The sequence below is a fragment of the Berghia stephanieae genome, chromosome 6 (assembly GCF_034508935.2).
Source record: "Berghia stephanieae isolate SIO BIC M18660-M18661 chromosome 6, UCSD_Bste_1.3, whole genome shotgun sequence".
NCBI classification, from domain to species: domain Eukaryota; kingdom Metazoa; phylum Mollusca; class Gastropoda; order Nudibranchia; family Aeolidiidae; genus Berghia; species Berghia stephanieae.
Window position 1 is genome coordinate 13,359,803 of NC_088365.1, and position 12,539 is coordinate 13,372,341.

The window sequence follows — 12,539 nt, forward strand, 5'->3', positions numbered from 1 at the left end:
CGGAAACGACATTCTGATGACCTACAGGTTCACCAAGGTCATTCTGGACTACGAACTGTCTCATTCTGGCCTGGAAATGATCAGTCAAAGATACAGGGACTTTGTACAGGTTGGTGGGATAGATCAATAGATAGGGTGTCTCAGATCTGCCTTTTTATAGATAGTTCGAAGTTGACGTTACTCAGCTCTTTGTTATTGCTATTTTGCCATCCGCGTTTATGAGTAATTCTCACCAAACTGTATTAACCAGACTATAAACGTTCATGAATACACACAGTTTTGTGTGTTGGTCCGTTATACTTCTGGATGGCAATGTTGTGAGTTTATTGGCCAAGCGCATACTATCTATACAGTTTTAATCAATGCCAAAAGTTCGTTGTTCTGACTCTTGCCACAAAAATACTCTCTTCCATGGTGGACAGGAGGTCACTTGCTGTGTCTTCTATCTCCCTACATCTGTTTTCTGAGTTAGTTTCTTCTTTTGTCTTGGAATGGGATTACTGGCTTTTGTCCAGGCCCTTCCTGGAGTCCTTGGCTGAGCAGGAAACAGTCAGATGTATAGTTAAATTTTGGGAGATATTTTTTCTCTCCTTGTAAATCATTTTGATATTCATCTAAGATTGTACCAACCATTTTTGTTACTACAAAGTTTTATGTGTCTTTGATAGTCATTAAGACTCTACCAACCATTTTTGTTACAACAAAATTTTTACTTGTCTTTGATAATTAACCAAGATTGCACCATCCATTTGTGTCCCTGTCAGAAATTACTGGTGGCCTTGAGTAATGTGACCAATACGAGCTACACGGGCTACTGGTCTCGCATCAACAAAGAGACAGGGGGCGCCACACGACTCATTAACCTGTTTGAAAAGTTTGTCAACAAGACGGTTTATCAGATGCCCTTGTCCTTGTCACCTAATTTTGAAGCTGTGTCAGATGATATGGGTAAGGGAGATAATTCTTCTTTTTTATTAGTAACACATGGGGTCAAGGTCATATGTCTCAGTGCATGACATAATCAGTCGGAAGGTGAAAATTTTGGATTTGCATTTTTTTAATGTATGTTCTGAAAGAATGTGCCACCAGAACATTTTAATCTTTATTTGAAGTAAATCGAGTGATTTTTCATGACGTTATGGTCAGATGTATGAGAAATGTATCCAGCAACTTTTATCAAATTTCATTCTTTTTGAACTTGACTAGATGTAAAAAATATTTAGAAGTGAAATAAAGCTTTGATTAGAAGTGAAATAAAGCTTTGATATTTTCCTGAAGATGTACAAAAAGGGTTGATTTAATCATTTATGACAAAAACTCATTTTTGATTTAAAAAATTGACATTCTAACTAAACTTGGCAATATCTCAGTTCAAATCTTTTCACCATCCGACTGATTATGTCATTCACTGTAACATTTGATGGGTTTTATCTGCTTAACACTTGTAACACTTTGCTCTGTGCAAGAAGAAATGATTTCAATAATAATTCTTTTGTAAAAAAAAGAGAGGGAGAAGGGGGGGGGGGATCACTTTAATTGATAGTTATTCTACTTAACTCTTGTAACAACGTTTGTATAGCAACAACACATCATTTCATAACAGGAGAGGGAGGTGGGGTTGGGGGGGGGGGGGGGCTGAAAGGGTTTATGGCATGGATGCAAGAGTGCCGGCCTGCCGGCCGATTGGATTACCGAAAAAACCGTCGCTGGCATTTTGCGATTTGGATTTGATTGATTTATTATCTTTTTTTTGTGATCCCACCATATCTGTTCCAAGACAGTCCATAAAAGGAAGCACCAGACACCTATCATGGACTTCTTCACTGAAAAACCAAAACAAACATAACCCTATGTTATCCCCTGAGACTGTGATAGGCCACTTTTTAAATTTTTTAGTTTATTTTTGTATATTTTAAAATTGTGCAACTTGTGACAAGAAACTTAACAAATTACTGCATTACAACCTTTGGATTAAACATACAACAATTGTGGACTACTATTATGAAGACAAGATGCTGAGAACAAGACTTCAAACGACGAGGTAAAGCCGTGAATCTTGCAGGCTTTTTCAGATTATATGTCTGGTCATAAGTAGACTTGCAGGCTTTTTGAGGTCCAGTTGCTTGTGTTAAGAATCGGTTGTTATTTGGGTGGCTGGAGGATATTAATTTTGATGAATGACGATATATATAGGAGCACAATAAAAATGAAGTCTGTGTTTTAGTTTTCCTGCAAGGGTTGAGACAGGATAGAGTTAAGTCCCTTGTTTTATTGATGGAACCAAAACATTCGTGACAAATCAAATTCGCATGATTAATAACAAGGAACATATTATAATAATATATAACAAAGGAGCAAGTAATACAAAGTTGAGGTTATAACATTGTATAATATTAATAATACATATATATATTTTAATAACATACTTTTAACACTCCCCCTTAAACTCAGCTTTGTAGTTTAAAGAAAATATATTTAAAAAAAAAAGTTTCTGTTATAGTTATAGTACTAAAATAAAATTAGGTAAGGAAATATTGATACATTATAATTATTATCTTATCTATCCCATAGCAAGGGATTTAAAACGCTCAATCTTGACTCTAGTCATAGGCTTTGTTAATGCATCAGCAATGTTATGCTCTGATGGAACATAACAAACTTCCATGAAACCATCATTGATTACATCTCTTACATAATGATATCTTATGTCAATATGTTTGCTTCTCTGGTTTTGCACAGGATTTTTGGCTAAAGATATAGCAGATTGATTATCAGAATTCATAAGAAATGAAGGGAATGAATTAGGGGACATGTCATTGAGAAGTGATAACAGAAATACACCCTCTTGTGCAGCTGTGGACATAGAAATATATTCAGCTTCACATGTAGATAATGCAACACTATTTTGCTTCTTCGATTTCCAAGCAATCAGAGGTCCCTCAATTGATAACTGATAAGTAAAACCAGTGACACTTTTTCTGTCAAATGAATTGGCCCAATCTGCATCGCAAAAGCCAAGTAATTTTAGAGGGTTTTCGGATCGCTTGAAACTCAATGGCCTTTCAAGTGTTGCCTTTACATACCTTAAGGCATGTTTTGCCATTACCATATGGTTCGAATTCGGTCTCGACATATGCTGGGAAAGTTTGGTTACAATAAAACTCAAATCAGGTCTTGTGCATGTCATGGCGTAGATTAGTCCGCCGACTATTTCCCTGTATCTAGTAGCATCAGCTTCATCAACTTCTTCTTCACTTTCAAATTTATTAACATTTAATTCACTGGGGGTGAATTTGGGTTTGCAATTATGCATGTCAAATTTTACAAGTAATTTCTTCAGGTAGTTTGCCTGGCTCATTATTATCATATCATCTCTATGAATGAAATCGGTTCCTAGGAAGTTTGATACTCTTCCAAGGTCTTTCATGTTAAATCTTTCTTTAAGTTTATCTTTAATGAAAGTAATCATTGTGTTTATTTTGACATTAGCAATAAATCATCTACATAGCATAAGATGATAGTGAATTCATTATTTGAAAGTTTAGTGTAAACACATGGGTCTGCTTGAGATTGCTGAAATCCTAAGTCGGATAGAAATGAATGGAGCAAATTGTTCCAATTTCGGCCACTTTGTTTAAGACCATACAGTGACTTATTCAATTTACATACTAGTTTCTTACCAGACTTACTTTTCATTTCGTAACCTTTCGGTTGTTCGACATACAGCTCACAATCTATTGGAGCGTTGAGATAAGCCGATTTTACATCCAGCTGGTGGATTACCATTTTCTTTTGAGCAGCAATTTGAGCCATTGTTCGGACAGATGTTATGCGTGCTGTGGGGGAGAAGGTTTCTTGGTAGTCAATACCATGATTTTGTGAGTATCCTTTCGCTACGTATCTAGCTTTATATTGGACTTCATCATTGGGTCCATTTTTAGTTGTAAACACCCAACGTCCACCAATTGGTGTTCTGTTTTCAGGGAGGTGAGTTAATTCAAAGGTATTGTTCTCTCCCAAAGCATGCATTTCATCGTCCATTGCCTTTTTCCATTTATGTGCATCATTGCATGTAATAGCATCATCATAAGACATTGGCAAAGGAATAACATTTGAAACATTATAGCAAAAATGAACATAATTCAACGAGTCATTGTCATTATACATGTAATAATCATTGAAACGTTTAGGTTTGTTTCTTGTTCTTTTGTTAGAAATATTTTGTGATTCTGTTTCAAGGTTTAATTCTTCATCATTAGAGTTTGTCTCATCATCATTTGTATTTATCTCATTATCTCTATTTTCATCTGAATGAGCTTGAGGAAGATAAATAATGTCCTCATGTGAATTATCATCATATGGAGGTGTTAATAATGGATATTGTTCTTGATCAGGTTTATTTTGTTTATCATCAACATATATGAAATCATTTGAATTTGAATTAGTATTTGGATTCTGATCAGTGTTTTGGAATTTAACATTTCTTACTTTCTTTATGATATCAGTTTCAGGAAAGTAGATCATATAAGCTGGACTATCTCTATCATATCCGACAAAAATTCCCTTTTCAGCTCTTGCATCTAATTTTCTTGGGTTTTGTACATAGGCAAAACATGTTTGGCCAAATTCTTTTAAATTTTCAAAATCAGGTTTCTTGCCTGTAAGAGCTTCGAGGGGAGTCCTTGCCAATCTTCTGTTATAGCATCTATTGCGAATATACACAGACATAAACAAAGCATAGCACCATAATGATTTAGGTAGTTTTGAATTGATTAGGAGGCATCTGGCCATCTCAAATAATGTTCTCCATGCTCTCTCAGCTGTTCCGTTTTGGTGCGGGCTGTACGGCGCTGATTTTTCGTGTTTGATTTTATTTGACAGCAGAATATCTTGAAACTCTCCTGAAATAAATTCTCCACCACCATCCGTACGAACACATTTTACAACACCAAGGGTGGAAATGTCAGCGAGATATTTTCTAAATGCTTTCGGTGTATCGCTTTTATTCCTTAGAAGATACACGCAAGAGGCTCCAGAGAAATCATCATTGCAGATGAGCACATATCGAAATCCGTCTTTGGTAGCTGGTTCTATGGGTCCAGCTAAGTCCAAATGAACTTTGCTAAGTCGCGAGGGTGCCCTTTCATCAGGCTGTCGGTTCCTTTCATTACACATCTTTCCAAGAAGGCATACTTCGCATTGTAGTGTTGAATTACTATCTGAAATGGTAATGTCGCCGTTTTCTGCGAGTTTCTTGATGTCGTTGATATTGCAGTGACCTAAGATGTTGTGCCACTTTTCAAGAGTTTTAGATGGAGCAGAAGTTTTCTTTATGGTGTTTATGTAGTACAAGTTTTTTGATTTCTGTATGTCAAACGTGTGACCATTAATTTGAAGTGTTCCAGATTCTTTAGTGAAGTTTACTGTAGCACCGCTTAATGTAGCAGCAGATACTGAGAATATGTTCTGTCGGAATGTTGGTACCAGAGTGCATTTTTGAGGAGTACCGGTCTGGAATTTCCATTTGTGTCGGTCAATTCGACGATTGCGTCACCATGTCCTTCAACAACACCCTGAGTCCTGCCACCGTCAGCTAATTCGATTGAATGGTTTTGTGTGGAGGCGCTATTTAGATTAGTGAATAAGTGACGTTGGGTGATGATATGTATAGAAGCACCACTGTCGATTAGAAGACTTCCTGAATGTTTTGTTTTTAGTTCTAGTGAATTGATAGCACTGTTATCACTGTTGAATGTGTGTTTTAACGAAAATGCGAAGCCGCTGTGTGTGGAGTCATTTAGATTTGCCTGTTTGGCATGATGATGAGTTGGTTGGTTTCTGCTTCGACATTGACTTGTCCAATGTGTATCCGTTTTATGGATGTCACAATAGCGCTTGCATGAAGATGTGGTGTGTGAGCGTGTTTTACATTTTGAACAAAACATTTCATTTGCTTTTGGATTTTTACCTGAACCGGGGTTGGTGTTGCTTGCAGATTGCCTTTTAAAGCATTTATCCGTTGTGTGTGTTGTGCTCTTGCAGTGCGAGCACCATTTGTGGTTGTTTTGGTAAAACGACATTACAGTTGATGAGTTGTCTTTATTAACGGACTCTTCTTGATTTCTCAAGCTTTCTTTAAACTCAAGAAATGTTTGTGGAGATTCTCTTTGTGTGGTAACAGTAACAAAGGATTGATAGGTGTTTGGTAGACCTTTTAATATCATTGATATCAGAAGCGAGTCAGAGATGGTCTCTCCTGCCTGTCTTAGGGCGGTGGTTGCTGTCTCTGCCCTGATGATGAAGTCAGTAACGGTTTCATTATGGGCCAATGTGAGCGAGGTCAATTGTTGATAAAGCGAGATAATGGTTGATTTTCCCTTAGGCTGGTAATGATTTCTTAGTATTGTAAGTGCTTCTTTCCCTTTATCTTTTGCCTTTCGGATAATGAGTGATAGGGATCTGTCGTCCAAGCACTGTACCAGTTCAGCAAAGGCCTCGGCGTTTTCTTCCGTTGTTGGACCAGAATCATTTTCAAATATTGTGTGGAGTTTCTTGATCCTCATCATACCCAGAAATTTAATCTCCCATAACTCATATTGACGTCCGTCGCCCGAAAATATTGGTATTCTGAGAGCCATTGTTATGGTTGTCGTTGATAGGTTTGTTTGTCTTTAATTGATTTGTATTTATTTTGATAGGTTACCTGCCATTCTATTGTTGAAAATATAACTTCTCCAAGGTTTCTGGGCTCATAACCTGTTAAGAATCGGTTGTTATTTGGGTGGCTGGAGGATATTAATTTTGATGAATGACGATATATATAGGAGCACAATAAAAATGAAGTCTGTGTTTTAGTTTTCCTGCAAGGGTTGAGACAGGATAGAGTTAAGTCCCTTGTTTTATTGATGGAACCAAAACATTCGTGACAAATCAAATTCGCATGATTAATAACAAGGAACATATTATAATAATATATAACAAAGGAGCAAGTAATACAAAGTTGAGGTTATAACATTGTATAATATTAATAATACATATATATATTTTAATAACATACTTTTAACAGCTTGCACCCATGTTATGGTTACATGATATGCTCAATTTTCTTCACCTTCGTAACAACTTTGTTTCAAATTTCCGACTATCTCCAAAATTTCTTTCCTTTCTGCTCAGTCCTTGGTACAGACAAAATCAGCATCGACAACGTCAGCAGCACCATCCTCATCCCCAAATACGACAACAATGTACGCAAGAGGTCCATCGACCGAGAGGCTTCCGTACTCATACCGGCTGCTTTGTTCCCTGTGAAAGACACAAGTAAGTCAACGATGACCAGCTGGTATCTTACAATCTTTCAGTCTTTTTTTTTCTTCTATCAAGCCATCCATTGGACACCTTTGAATTGCCAAAGACAATTTGAAGGTTCAAAACCCTCGAGGTTCTGTGAGGCAAACAAGACACGCATTTCCCTCTGTAAGTCACTATGGGGCAGCGTGGCTCAGCGGTACAGTCTTTGCTTCATACCCGAAAGGTACAGAGTTCGATCAACCGCCGCTGCGCTGTGTGGCCTTGAGCAAGTCACCTCGTCCTAGCTCAATTTGCAGCGCTGCACTGCGGCTGATTCCTGGGTTATTCCAGTCTTCCCTTGGAATAGACCCAAGAGACAAATTTCCCCTTGGGGATGAAGAAAGGGAATTTTATTTATTTATTTTATTAAATAAATGATTTAAAAATTGCATTTTTTTTTCTTCTTCTGACCAATAAAAATGGGAATTAGAGGTTTTTGAAAGTCTCATCTCCAATAATGCATTGTGGGGGGTAAGATTGCTGCCATCGTAAGCAAGGAAAGAAGCAATTGATTTGATAATAACAAGAAATGAAGTGAGTAGAAAAGTGAGCTTTGAAAATTTTTTAATTGAGCTTTTATATAGCGCAATATCCACTAAACGTGCTCAAAGTGGTTTAAAAATTTATTTTTTTATAAAAGTGCCAGTAATTTGTGGGTTTGAGCCCCCATAGCCACGATTCAAAGAGGAATTTGTGACCTTTATTTGTGCACACCAATTTGGTGATGAGGGGGTCCCATTAGCTCAGTTGGTAGAGCACTCGCTTCACTTGAAAAGGAACCAAAATCGACCCTGGGTTGAAGTCCAGATTTTTTTTCCATGACCGCACACTGTCCTCCCAGTAGTAATTAGGCCACCGGATCATTCAGATCAAGTGGAAAGTAATTTACATTAGATTAGTGTCCTGTCCAAAGGGTCGCAAGAAATTGCTATTGTCCATTACATGCTACAGAAACCGGGATGAACTCCCGCTCCATAAAATTTGTGCATGCACAAGGATGTTTGCTGAATGCCTATATTTATGATAATGAGATCTGTGGGATTTTGTGTCATTTCTACAGGTACATCCTTCAAGAGAAACTCTGAGAAGGCATACGTTGGGTACGTCATCTTCCGGGACATTGCCAGGCTGATGGCCATGAAAACAGATTCATCCATCAGGTAGGTTGCTGTTTTCATTTTCTGAAAGAATTTGCTCCTCAGAGCATTTTAATCTTTAATTGAAGTAAATCGGGTGATTTTTTCATGAAGTTATGGTCAGATGTAGAGAGGTATCCAGCAACTTTTCTCAAGTTTCATACTTTTTCAACTTGAATAGCTGTAAAAACTATTTAGAAGTGAAATTAAGCTTTGATATTTCCCGAAGATGTAAAAAAAGGGTTGATTTAATCATTTTTAACGAGCTCATTTTGATAAAATTTGACCTAACTAATCTTGGAAATATCTCAGTTCAAACCTTTTCACCATCCGACTGATTACGTCATTAACTGTAACATATTATGTCTCAATTACGCATTTCCACATTTGACTAAACTCATTCTACCTAATAAGAAATGAGTGAGTAGAAAGGGCCAGAAGACAATAGAGAATAAAAACTTTGCGGTGATGAGGACTCGAACCCATGACCTTACTGTTATGGCAACTCTGCCTGATCACGAAAGGGATGCTTTACAATTGACACCATCCACCACTCCAAAATAAGTGGTTTAAAATGTAGTCCCTCGTGGGTGGTGGGAGGGGGGGGGGTTCGAATCCTCATCACTGCAAAATTTTTATTCTCCATTGTCTTCTGGTACTTTTCTAATCACTTCCATTTATTGTTATTATCAACAAGAGTGTCTGCTTCCCCTCTCTTTTCTGAATTAAACTCATCATACATTTTCACGATTGGTAGTATTTAGTAAAAAAAAAACTATTACTTTTTTTTAATTCATCATTTCCATTCAACTAAGCAGACTCGAGGGTGCTTAACAACACCACTACCACATTATCTCACTCGCCTGTAGTGTTTCATTTATCCTGTTTTGTTGAGAAATGGGAAATCCGAAACGTCCATTTTATCTGTTTTCATACATTAAATTGAAGCTTACATTCAATTTCATATCGTCTTCGAGCTTCGAGAAGCAACATTTACATGATTTGGAACTGGAAAAAAATCAATGAATTATACATCATTATTATTTCTCATCTCTCCCCTTCATCCTATTCTCTTCCTCCCTCCCTCCCTCCTTTCTGTTCATCCCCCCCCCCTCTTCCCCACTCCTTCATACCCCCCCCCCCCCTGCCCTCCCTCTTATCCTCCCCTCACCGTCGTTACTCTTCCCAACCCCCTCATTCTCTCTCACCACACCCCCCTCCCCCTCATTCTCTCTCACCACACCCTCCTCCCCCTCATTCTCTCTCACCACACCCCCCTCCCCCTCATTCTCTCTCACCACACCCTCCTCCCCCTCATTCTCTCTCACCACACCCCCCTCCCCCTCATTCTCTCTCACCACACCCCCACACCCCCTCATTCTCTCTCACCACACCCCCCTCCCCCTCATTCTCTCTCACCACACCCCCCTCCCCCTCATTCTCTCTCACAACACCCCCTCCCCCTCATTCTCTCTCACCACACCCCCACACCCCCTCATTCTCTCTCACCACACCCCCCTCCCCCTCATTCTCTCTCACCACACCCCCCTCCCCCTCATTCTCTCTCACAACACCCCCTCCCCCTCATTCTCTCTCACCACACCCCCTCCCCCTCATTCTCTCTCACCACACCCTCCTCCCCCTCATTCTCTCTCACCACACCCCCCTCCCCCTCATTCTCTCTCACCACACCCCACCCCCTCATTCTCTCTCACCACACCCTCCTCCCCCTCATTCTCTCTCACCACACCCCCCTCCCCCTCATTCTCTCTCACCACACCCCCACACCCCCTCATTCTCTCTCACCACACCCCCCTCCCCCTCATTCTCTCTCACCACACCCCCCTCTCCCTCTACACCCTCCCACACAGGCGTTCTGGTCGTCCCATGACAGTAAACAGCCCCATGATGGGTATCACTCTCTACTACGATGACCAACTCATCGAGGGCTACACCAAACAGCCGGTCACACTCAAACTCCGTCTGCACCTACCGAACAACCGCACAAATATGCACTGTGCTAGATGGGTGCCCAGTAGGAGCGACGTCACGTAAGGAAATTCCATTCATGCTTATTGCTTAGTGTGGTCTTGAGCTATGACACTCGCTTTTGGATCGGAAGGTCCTCTGTTTCACGTATAGAAACTAGGGTAAACTCTGACTCCATGGGCCTCACAGATCCAAAGGACTACTTTTAAAAAATAAAAATTTAAGTGTTTTGGTTGTAGGCTTTACTCTCTCGAGTTCCACCTCATTTTTTAAAAGTATCTGCAGGAATGTGAACTCCTTCAGAAATTGTAAATAAATATTTTTAAACAAACTGAAACTATTATGATTTTATAAAAATTTTATTACAACAGTACACGTTTTGAGCAGCTATGGCCCGTCAAGGCCGATAAAAATTGATAAAAGACAGAAACGGGCACTTAAATGACCTACGTAAATCGTGTCGAAAGCGCCGTTAAACATCTAAAAACAAAAACAACATCATTGAAAATCAAACCAATTTGTTCAATTATCCATTGCATTTGAACTCGAGAGAGTTAAGAAGAAGGTTATGGAGTCTGAAATGTTCTGTGTGAGATATTTTGGTATTTTGCACTCATTTTATTCAATATTAAACAGCTGGTCCAATAAGACAATGGCGTATAAGACGCCGGTCACGAAAATTGCGGCTTTGTGGTCTTGTGGTATGACACTCGCTTTGGGATTGGAAGGTCCTGGGTTCGAGCCTTGCTTGGCTCATATTTGAGTCCTTGGAAAAGGCTTATTACTCACATTCTCTCACTGTACTAAGGTGTAAAATGAGTACCTGACGTTCACAGCGTTGTCTCTGTTGGAAAAAAATTGTATTATCGCCGACAGGCGTCATGTCTCGTTCTTTATGTTACGTGTTGCTGTTGGCCAGGGACCCCTTGTAAAGCGCTTTGAGCATGTTCAGTGGATATCGCGCGATATAAAAGCTCAATTTTTTTCAAGCTCTGAAGGGGAAATGTCTAATTTATGGATATACAAAGGGAAAAATGTCTTTTCTTGGATTTGTAAGGGGAAATAATATTTTTATGTGTTTGACAGGGAAAAAAATTGATGTATATGTATGGGTGGAAAATATCTATAGATATGGATTCACAAGGGAGGGGGGGGGGGGGGATCTGCTTCTATGGATTTGTAGGTTGGGTGGGGGGGGGGGGGGGGGGGGGGGAACATATTTTCTCACTTGGATTTTAAAGGTTAAAAAAATGTCTATTTGTATGGATTGACAAGGTCACATGGCTTATATTTTTCCAGATTGTATAACAGTTTGACTTAACATTGGAATGTCTTCAGGGAAAATTGATGTAAACGTGTTTTGATGATTTGGAATGTCTTTTCCAGGACTGGGCTGTGGACGTCCGATGGATGCCGAATCAAGAATAAGACGTGCCAGGTCAGTGCGACCTCTGACCGTTGTGAGGAGTACTACGTGACCTGTGAATGTCGTCACCTGTCCTTGTATGCTGTCATCATCGACGTCGCTGATGGAACGGTGAGGGAGGGAATCAAAATTTATTTTGGTTTATTTATTCACTGCTGGGTGGTTTTTCCATGGATCCACAGCCCATATTGGGCAGGGAGGCACTTACTGTGTCTTATATCCCCTTATATCTGTTTTCAAACATGCTTTCTGTCTCTGTCTGAATGAAATTACTTGATTTTGTCCTAGCTGGAAGAGAAATAGTCAAATATATAGTTACACGCGCTGCAAAACCTTTAAAAACAAACAAAAATGGATCCACGGCAATCTGCGATTTTGTGAGTCAGAGGATAAATTTCTTCCTTTTAAAAAAATGACTACTTCCCCCAATCAAATGTAATGGCAGTGAGAGAGTTGATGTGTGTTGGAACAAACTGGTGTAGTTTCTCCCATTCTCCAGGAGTTAGCTGGAGTATCAATGAGAGTTTATCATTTCTGTTGTGAAAAAGTGGGGGTTGATTCAGTTTATCATCTCCCTTGTGTATGATTATTATTGTTGTTGTTATTATTATTATTATTATTATTATTATTATTATTATTAT

At 39.1% G+C, this 12,539-nt stretch overlaps 1 protein-coding gene across 3 annotated transcripts in view; it reads left to right on the top strand.

The window, feature by feature from the left end:
* LOC144974521 (protocadherin-like wing polarity protein stan) overlaps window positions 1-12,539 on the top strand; it is a 411,532-nt gene that overhangs the window by 67,350 nt on the left and 331,643 nt on the right. For 2 of the 3 annotated variants that reach the window (XR_013645755.1, XM_078917456.1), the window contains exons 18-23: window positions 1-109; window positions 765-948; window positions 7,174-7,317; window positions 8,408-8,507; window positions 10,355-10,534; window positions 11,859-12,009. The exon at window positions 1-109 is cut by the window's left edge and continues 95 nt beyond it. Coding sequence is in view for 2 of the 3 variants with exons in the window: in XM_078917456.1 (XP_078773582.1) it covers window positions 1-109; window positions 765-948; window positions 7,174-7,317; window positions 8,408-8,507; window positions 10,355-10,534; window positions 11,859-12,009 (868 nt within the window). In the remaining variant the exon portion in view is untranslated. Of the gene's footprint in view, window positions 110-764; window positions 949-7,173; window positions 7,318-8,407; window positions 8,508-10,354; window positions 10,535-11,858; window positions 12,143-12,539 lie in introns of all 3 variants that reach the window. The other variant, XM_078917457.1, reaches the window with a different exon arrangement.